Here is a 9,979-nt window from a genome sequence, read left to right on the forward strand (position 1 = left end):
ATCACTCACCTCCTAAACGACATCTCTGACTGGATGTCGCTCCATTTCCTCAAGCTCAACCTCTCCAAAACCGAGCTTCTCGTCTTTCCCCCTTCCTACGCCCCCCCATCCTTTCCATCACTACCAACACCACCATCAATCCCGCCCAGCAAGCCAAGGTCCTTGGCGTCATTCTGGACTCAAACCTTTCCTTTCAACCTCATGTCAAATCACTTACAAACACATGCAGGCTCCACCTCCGCAACATCGCCAAGATACGTACGTTCCTTACCCCAGACACCACTAAACTACTCGTACACTCCCTGATTATCTCACGCCTGGATTACTGCAACTCCCTCCTCACCGGCCTACCCCAGTGCAAACTCTCCCCGCTTCAGACCATCCTGAACTCAGCGGCCAGACTCATCCACCTCACCAGCCGCTCCACCTCTGCCACCCCCCTCTGCCTCTCCCTCCACTGGCTCCACCCCCCTCTGCCTCTCCCTCCACTGGCTCCCCATTGCCCAATGCATTAAATTCAAACTGCTCACTCTGACCTATAAGGCCATTCACAACACTGCCCCTAACTACCTCACCGACCTGATTCCCAGGTACCACCCTACCCGTACCCTTCGCTCTTTACAGGACCTCCTTCTATCTTGCTCCCTGGTCTCCTCCTCCCACGCACGACTGCAAGACTTCTCCAGGTCCTCCCCCATCCTCTGGAACTCACTACCCCAATCCATCAGACTGTCACCTTCCCTCCTCACCTTCAGGCGCACCCTCGAAACCCATCTCTTCAGGGAAGCCTACCCCACCCTCACCTAACAGCCGCTGCCCTTCCCTCCTCCTACCACTCCATCCCCCACAGCCATTTCCTCCTGTACCTCTACCCCCTCCCTCCTAGATTGTAAGCTCAAAAGAGTAGGGCCCTCTTACCCCTTGTGTACTGTTTGATGTTACTGTACTGTTTCATGTATTGTCCCCCCTCTATTGTACAGCGCTGAGCAAACCCTTTGGCGCTATATAAACTCGATAAAATAAAATAAAATAAAACAATGAGAATATACTTGTGACTCATATAATTTGTCTTTTTTGTTTGTTGAAAACAGCAGCTCATTGGGTTAATATTTCATAGTCTTGAATTACCAGTACGTAAGCGCATAGTTTCCACTGATAGAGCGACAAATTGTGTATAATAGTCAATCATGTGATTCTGGTGTTCCAATCCCCTCCCAATTATGTGATTCAGGTGTTCCAATCCATATCATGTGATTCAGGTGTTCTAATCCATATCATGTGATTCAGGTGTTCCAATCCCCTCCCAATCATGTGATTCAGGTGTTCCAATCCATATCATGTGATTCAGGTGTTCCAATCCCCTCCATATCATGTGATTCAGGTGTTCCAATCCCCTCCCAATCATGTGATTCAGGTGTTCCAATCCCCTCCATATCATGTGATTCAGGTGTTCCAATCCCCTCCCAATCATGTGATTCAGGTGTTCCAATCCCCTTAATATCATGTGATTCAGGTGCTCTAATCCCCTCCATATCATGTGATTCAGGTGCTCCAATCCCCTCCATATCATGTGATTCAGGTGTTCCAATCCCCTCCATATATTGTGATTCAGGTGCTCCAATCCCCTCCATATCATGTGATTCAGGTGTTCCAATCCCCTCCAAATCATGTGATTCAGGTGTTCCAATCCCCTCCCAATCATGTGATTCAGGTGTTCCAATCCCCTCCATATCATGTGATTCAGGTGTTCCAATCCCCTCCCAATCATGTGATTCAGGTGTTCCAATCCCCTCCATGGACACAGGTGTATACAATCAAGCCCCTAGGCATGCAGACGCTTCTACAAACATTGGTGAAAGAATGGGTCGCTCTCAGGAGCTCAGTGACTCCAAGCGTGGTCCCGTGATAGGTGGCCACCTGGGCAATAAGTCCATCCGTGACATTTCCTGGCTACTAAATATTCCACGCTCAACTGTTAGTGGGATTATAACAAAGTGGAAGCAACTGGGAACAACATCAACTCAGCCACCAAGTGGTAGGCCACGTCACATGACAGCGCATGCTGAAGTGCACAGTGTGCAGAGGTTGTCTGCAGAGTCAATAGCTGGTGGCAGAGACCAGCAAACCCAGTGTACAGCTGAATTTCTATCTATAGAAATGATCCTTGTCCTTCCTATTGGTATTGGAGAGATGGTTCCAGCCAGAGGTGTATTTAGGTTTTGTTCTGGCCTAGGCAACACAAAAAATCTGCACCGTCCCCCTGAAAAATGCCACCCAAGGCAAACACTTTGTGCACACCCCTGGTTCCAGCAAAGAACATACTTGGCCAGGACTAAGTCCCATTCAGCTGCCCAAAGAATTATTCCATTACATCAAGTTACAGCCCAGACTACCTCAGTGATGGGTATACTTGAGGATAGATATGACATCAAAGCATACTATTTGCTGTTCCTCTAGTTTCATCCCATGATCCCTGATAAACACCTTTAGTTGTGAACGTGGTTGCATTTTTGTCTTGGTTTTGCTGGAGCAGAGGGCTGTCCTGTCACTGGCCAGGAATTTGCTTCAGCTTCTCTAATAACCCCTACCAGACTCAGTGCCAGATACTTCACAAGGCAAGGTAGGAGGGCTTAGCCGTGGCCTTCATGTTCCTTCAGTAATCCAGGAGGAGACCACAACTGGTTAAAGCTGTGCACCTGCCTGACACTTTGTAGTGGAGGATGTAGTCAGAGGCAGTTGGTGTCTGATGGGGCCATGAGACATCGAGGTCCCAACTAAGCTTAGCTGGGAGGGCCTATTTGCAAGTTCAGGTCCAAGGATAAAGTTGGGTCAGGAAAAGCTCACAGGAGAAAGAACCAGGAGGACGTTGTAGGAGAGAATGCAAGCTGTCCTGTGGTGGTGTGAGTCTACATCTGCCTCACTAGGAAGAGCCTGGTGGATATCAGCAGGAGGCAACTGATGATACTGTGGCTAAGTGAGTACACGACCCAGTGCTGAGGAGTTTTGATATTGTGTAGCTTGGAAACTATGGAAGGAGTGCAGGTCACCATCAGCCTAGAGGTGGGGCATTTCTTGGTGCACATGAAGTCAGAAGTGGATCAGTCCTCAAGTTGTACAGTATTACAGTTTTGGGGTATCCCATGTTCCCCATATCTATCAAAGTTCTTTGTTCTCAATATCCAAGTTCTTTGTTTCCAATAAAACCCCTAGACTGTTCTTTGGAACCAGAGGAAGAGTGCAGTTGTCAGGGCCTGGACTTGAACCTGGGACCTCTACTGTGTCAGGCAGTAATTCTTCTCACTGAGCTACCTGGGATGCTGGACAATACTCTGCCTGATCTATTGGACAATCCTACCTTGCGTCTTGTTTTCTGAAGAACCTTGAACTCCTTGCTCCTCCTATGAACTTCCTGATTTAAGCCATGTCTCTACACTTCCTGGTTGCCAGATTATTGAGCCTTCCCAGCCAGTATCTCGCTTGTCTCTTCTGCTGCCGTCTATACCTTCACTACCGACCTTTGGCTTGTTCCTGGACTACGATTCTGCCTCGTCCCATCTACTACCGCTTGTTACCGACCCTTGGCTTGTTGACTGACTCCGCTTCTGCACGATCCCTACCTGCTCTATCTGCTATTCGATTCCGGCTTTCTCATTCCCTGGTGGGGTGATCCTGAGATCTGCGCCCTGGTACTAACACGCAGCCAAATCCATCTCCACCATTAGGAGCTCTGGGGAAAACCGGTTAGTGCTTAGACCCCGCACCCCAGGTGTGCCTGCGTCCTTTCCCAGTGGGATCCGCTGGTGTACCAATCCTGCTGGTTTCAGGTAAGCCTTACACTGCTATAACAACTGGTCTCTGAACCTGACCCAGACCGTGGCAGCAGTATGTCTGGCTGTGTGTGCTCCAAGGGGGAAATAGGACTCCATTTACCAGCGGTTCTTTAGGGGGTGCACGACATATACAGTGCAGGAAATGTGTATTTGCTCCCCTGCTGATGCTGAATGTTCGCCCCTCACACAGAAATGATCGCTCTAACAATGGAATGTTCGCCCCTCACACAGAAATGATCGGTCTAACAATGGAATGTTCGCTGTAACACTGAGAGACAGAATACAACAACAAATTCAGCAGAAATGCGTCTAACAAATGATGACGGATCTGCATGTTCATGAGGGGAAGAAGGATTGGATCCCCTATCATTCAGCAGGATTTCTGGCTCCCAGGTGTCTCTCATACAGGTAACAAGCTGAGATTAGAAGCAGTCTCTTAAAGGGAGTGCTGCTAATCTCATTGTGTTACCTGTATAAAAGACACCTGTCCACAGGAGCCATCAAACCATCAGATTCCAAACTCTCCACCATGGCAAAGACCAAAGAGCTGTCCAAGGATGTCAGGGACAAGATGGTAGACCTACACAAGGCTGGACTGGGCTACCAAACTATGGCCAAGCAGCTTGGTGAGAAGGTGACAACAGTTGGTGCAATCATTCACAAATGGAAGAAACACAAAACAAGTGTCAGTCTCCCTAGGTCTGGTGCACCATGCAAGATCTCACCTCGTGGAGTGTCAATGATCATGAGAACAGTGAGGAATCATCCCAGAACGACACGTGAGGATCTTGTCAATGATCTCCAGGCAGCTGGGACCACAGTCACCAAGAAAACAATTGGTAACACACTACGCCGACAAGGACTGAAATCCTGCAGTGCCCGCAAGGTCCCTGTGCTCAAGAAAGCCCATGTCCAGGCCCGTCTGAAGTCTGCCACTGAACATCTGAATGATGCAGAGGAGGACTGGTGGGAAGTGTTGTGGTCAGAGGAGACCAAAATCCAGCTCTTTGGCATCAACTCAACTCGCCATGTTTGGAGGAGGAGGAATGCTGCCTATGACCCCAAGAACACCATCCCAACTGTGAAACATGGTGGTGGAAACATTCTGCTTTGGGGGGTTTTCTGCTAAGGGGACAGGACAACTGCACCGCATCAAAGGGACGATAGACGGGGCAATGTACCCTCAAATCTTGGGTGAGAACCTTCTTCCCTCAGCCAGGGCATTGAAAATGGGTGGTGGATGGGTGTTCCAGCATGACAATGACCCAAAACACACGGCCAAGGCAACAAAGGAGCGGCTCAAGAAGAAGCACATTAAGGTCCTGGAGTGGCCTAGCCAGTCTCCACACCTTCATCCGATGGAAAATCTGTGGAGGAAGCTGAAAGTTCGAGTTGCCAAACGTCAGCCACCAAACCTTAATGACTTGGAGAGGATCTGCCAAGAGGAGTGGGCCAAAAACCCTCCTGAGATGTGTGCGAACCTGGGGGCCAACTCCAGGAAATGTCTGACCTCTGTGATTGCCAACAAGGGATTTGCCACCAAGTACTAAGTCATGTTTTGTGAAGGAGATCCAATCCTTCTTTCCCTCATGAACATGCAGATCCGTCATCATTTGTTAGACGCATTTCTGCTGAATTTGTTGTTGTATTCTGTCTCTCAGTGTTACACCGAACATTCCATTGTTAGACCAATCATTTCTGTGTGAGGGGCGAACATTCCATTGTTAGACCGATCGTTTCTGTGTGAGGGGCGAACATTCCATTGTTAGACCGATCGTTTCTGTGTGAGGGGCGAACATTCCATTGTTAGACCGATCGTTTCTGTGTGAGGGGCGAACATTCCATTGTTAGACCGATCGTTTCTGTGTGAGGGGCGAACATTCCATTGTTAGACCGATCATTTCTGTGTGAGGGGCGAACATTCCATTGTTAGACCGATCGTTTCTGTGTGAGGAGCGAACATTCCATTGTTAGACCGATCGTTTCTGTGTGAGGGGCGAACATTCCATTGTTAGACCTATCATTTCTGTGTGAGGGGCGAACATTCCATTGTTAGACCGATCATTTCTGTGTGAGGGGCGAACATTCACCATCAGAGGGGAGCAAATACGCATTTCCTTCACTGTAGCTCACACCTAACAACACAGATGTAAGAGGTCAAGTAGTGGATACCACTTATGTTCATGTTCTTCTTTTCTGTCTGCCTGTACAAGTAGACTGACGTCTGGGTCTAGGTAGGAGCCATTAACAATACACCGGAACAGCGAGTTCCTTTACTGTCTGAGTGACACTGGGCCTATTTGGGTTACTCCTCAGTCCTCAAGATTTTGTTCCCTTCAGGATGTGTTACAACCTTCCCAAATCTTCTTCAGACCCCCAGTGAATGTTAATCACTGAGAAGCAGATAGCTGGGTAAAGCCTACAGCGGGTCGCTTCTCTAGTTTTGAATGCTTAAGCTATTGCATGGACTGGTAATAGGACCATCACCCCAAGGTTACTGCCATGCAAGACATGAAAGCGCTGCTACTCTGCACCACCTCTGACCAGTGACCTTCACGTCATTCCCACCTATCCCACTAAAGATGACAAAATGGCTACAGTCCACATTTTCTATCATGCCTACTGAAGAGCGTACTTTCAACCATGGGTATGTATTGTAGTTTACCTCTTACACCCATCTGGTCTGTCTTCTTTAAGACCTCATGCACACTGGACATTTTTGAAGTTACGGCTAGGGGTGTCAGGTTTTCTTTTTTTCTGCCTCTAAACTCCCCTGACCCTTCAGAGTCCCGGTGCAAGAACCGTGAAGGACTCCCCTGACCCCCAGCTGGGACCCTTCCCTCCGAGCACAGTGGCGTGATGCCAGGGCATGGTCGCAAGTGTGTCCCTGGTAGTTCCGTGTCAGTATTTTTTTTTTTTTAAATATTTTTTACAATTTGTTTAGGAACCTTGTTGGGGGGGCTTAGGTGTGATGTCAGGGGTCTAAAAATAAAGTAAGGAAGGAAAGAAAGGAAAGAGAAAAGAGAGAAAAAAACAAAAAGGAAACGAGAAAAGAAAGGAAAAACAAAGAAAAGAGAAGAAAAAAAGAGAGAAGAGAAGGAAAAAAAAGAGGAAAAAAAGAAAGGAAAGGATGGAAGGAAGTAAAGGAAAGGAAAAGGAATGGGCTCCCTGCAGCATGAGGCTGGGTCGCAGTTGCAACCCCTGAAACCCCTGTAGCTACGCCCCTGCCCCTGTATGCTATCCTGTGTCCGTGCCCACATAGGATTTTAGCAGCATTTTGTGGCAGGAGAGTTTATTGGCATAAAAAACAAAACAAGCATAAAACATTAACTCAGCGCCGCACTTTATGTAAAAAAACCATTATATACAGTCAGATTGGAAACTATTATAGTATGAACACCCTGCTGACATGTAATGGAATGCTGCGCATGTGAGGGAGCGCTCACACATCAACACACCAGTGAAAAGTTTATTTTACCATGGGAGTCCCGGAGGTAAAATAAACAAAAAAAACAGTCTTTTTGGTTTGCAATGTCAGTGGAAACCCGGCTGCCTCCTAGAACGGTCTGGGAACCCGCACACTGGAAATTAATGCTTGATGCTGGTAAATGCATGTAAACGCGGTACACACTTTTTTTGGCCAAAATGAAATTAAACGTCAACGTGCGACCCGACCTAAATATTATTCAAGTAGAATTCTAACTTTTGGCCTCACGCAGCACCAAGTATTCTATTTCCCGGGTATCTTAGGGAGTGGTCACCCACGGTGAGGAAGTGGTAAGACTCAGTCGATGGTCTCCAGATTACTCCCTTCATATATAATTTATATACAAGTTGTAAAGAGCTGCACAAACTGTTGGCGCTATATAAATCCTGAATAATGTGTGGAAGTTCCTGCGTTATGTAAAACTATTAGAATAGGTTTTTATATTTTAGAATGGAGGGGTGCCTCAAGACCGTCCATAATTTTAGAGGGTGCCTCAAGACCATCCATAATTTTAGAGGGTGCCTCAAGACCATCCATAATTTTAGAGGGTGCCTCAAGACCATCCATAATTTTAGAGGGTGCCTCAAGACTGTCCATAATTTTAGAGGGTGGCTCAAGACTGTCCATAATTTTAGAGGGTGCCTCAAGACTGTCCATAATTTTAGAGGGTGCCTCAAGACTGTCCATAATTTTAGAGGGTGCCTCAAGACTGTCCATAATTTTAGAGGGTGCTTCAAGACTGTCCATAATTTTAGAGGGTGCCTCAAGACTGTCCATAATTTTAGAGGGTGCCTTGAAATTGTCCATAATTTTAGAGGGTGCCTTGAAATTGTCCATAATTTTAGAGGGTGCCTCAATACTGTCCATAATTTTAGAGGGTGGCTTGAAATTGTCCATAATTTTAGATGGTGCCTCAAGACTGTCCATAAATTTAGAGGGTGGCTCAATACTATCCATAATTTTAGAGGGCACCTCAAGACTGTCCATAATTTTAGAGGGTGCCTCAAGACCATAAATAATTTTAGAGGGTGGCTTGAAATTGTTCATAATTTTAGAGGGTGCCTCAAGACTGTCCATAATTTTAGAGGGTGCCTCAAGACTGTCCATAATTTTAGAGGGCGCCTCAAGACTGTCCATAATTTTAGAGGGTGCCTCAAGACTGTCCATAATTTTAGAGGGTGCCTCAAGACCATAAATAATTTTAGAGGGTGCCTCAAGACCATAAATAATTTTAGAGGGTGCCTCAAGACCATAAATAATTTTAGAGGGTGCCTTGGCTGAAGGAAGGTCGTGAAACACTGGTCTATTCTTTATCTGCAAATGTCAAAGTTTCACTTACCTGAGGTCTTCACAGACAGTAAAAGCAGGAATGCTACCAGTCCCACCTACAACATATAAATGTTTCTGTAGTCAACACATTGATACTAAATAATGAATAAAGATTACAAAAACAAAAATATACATCTCTTATTGTTCGGCTTTTACACTGTATATGGTGTCATGGAGATAAATCAGAACAAGGACCACAGAGTCCACAATGATTGTTGGATCGGGAACTCTTCTGTGGACAAAGGCAGAACAAATCCATGCAGACCTGGGGGGTAGATAAAAGCTCCTGGGTGTGTATGGCCATGGGGGTGGGGGGAGGGGAATTCAATCACTTTACACAGCTTTTTTTCAGTCAGTTGGAATGTGCCACAAATATCTTTCACAATTTGACTGTTTTACAGTTTTGCTGTTTATTGGGGTTTTTTTTGTACAAAATAGGGGAAAAAAGGCATAAAAATAGTCATCTGTAATTTGTAAAGAGACAGTATGCAAGAATGTAACACATTGTCCTACAAGAAGCAACGAAACACTCAAAAAATTAAAAAAATGTACTTTGTGTCCTGTTTTTAGATTTCTATTTTGTGCTTTTTTTTTTTCTGCTTGTGCCTTCATTGCCACCCTTCCGGAAAGTGGTTTGCATTTGACAGGTGGCTGGGAGGAGTTATGTCCCATTTGACAGGTGGCTGGGAGGAGTTATGTCGCATTTGACAGGTGGCTGGGAGGAGTTATGTCCCATTTGACAGGTGGCTGGGAGGAGTTATGTCGCTTCCTCTCTGCCTGTGTTAACCTGTAAAAGCTGCAGGACAGCACCACAGGCATTACATGCAGGTCAGATGTGGCCGGCCCCATTCATGTACCCCAGGTTCACACCTAGGCGATTTTCTGCCGCATTTTGCAGAAACACAGTACAGTCCATGTAACATGATTTCCTATGGGACCGGTTCATATCTCCGTGTTTTCACCCCGGTGTGTTTTTTGGAAAGGGTCGGGGACTTTTCTGAATGCAAAACGTTGCATTTTTGGTTCTATAAACTTCATTGGGAATGCTTCAGAAAAGCATGTATTGAGTTTTTGGTGCAGTTTTGATGCGTTTTGTGTTTAAAATCTACCTAGCAACATGAAAAGAAAAATGGAAAAAAAAAAGCAAAACACATCAAAAACTCAACACAAAACGCAGTGCAGAAACTCAACCTGCGTAGGTGTGAACCTAGACGTAAATGGATTGTATGGCTGCAGTACTTTCTGCCAGGTACGACCTGTTGTATACATTTTGTAGCAGCATGTGCACTGCCCCCTCCGGACACCATGTTAGGCAGCGGGGCTGGACACTGTG

At 46.3% G+C, this 9,979-nt stretch overlaps 1 protein-coding gene across 1 annotated transcript in view; it reads right to left on the reverse strand.

Annotated features, from left to right (window-relative positions):
• The window catches only part of LOC149427730 (V-set domain containing T-cell activation inhibitor 1-like), a gene marked incomplete at its 5' end in the record, with an annotated part of 33,393 nt that extends 24,691 nt beyond the window's left edge, over positions 1 to 8,702 (reverse strand). The window contains one exon of the mRNA XM_089667729.1: positions 8,657 to 8,702. Within this exon, the coding sequence (XP_089523855.1) occupies positions 8,657 to 8,702 (46 nt within the window). The remainder of the gene's footprint in view (positions 1 to 8,656) is intronic.
• Between the last annotated feature and the right edge of the window lie 1,277 nt (positions 8,703 to 9,979).

Source organism: Staurois parvus, unplaced genomic scaffold, assembly GCF_062004578.1.
Source record: "Staurois parvus isolate SC_StPar_1 unplaced genomic scaffold, SC_StPar_1.0 ptg003538l, whole genome shotgun sequence".
In the NCBI taxonomy this organism is placed as follows: Eukaryota; Metazoa; Chordata; class Amphibia; order Anura; family Ranidae; genus Staurois; species Staurois parvus.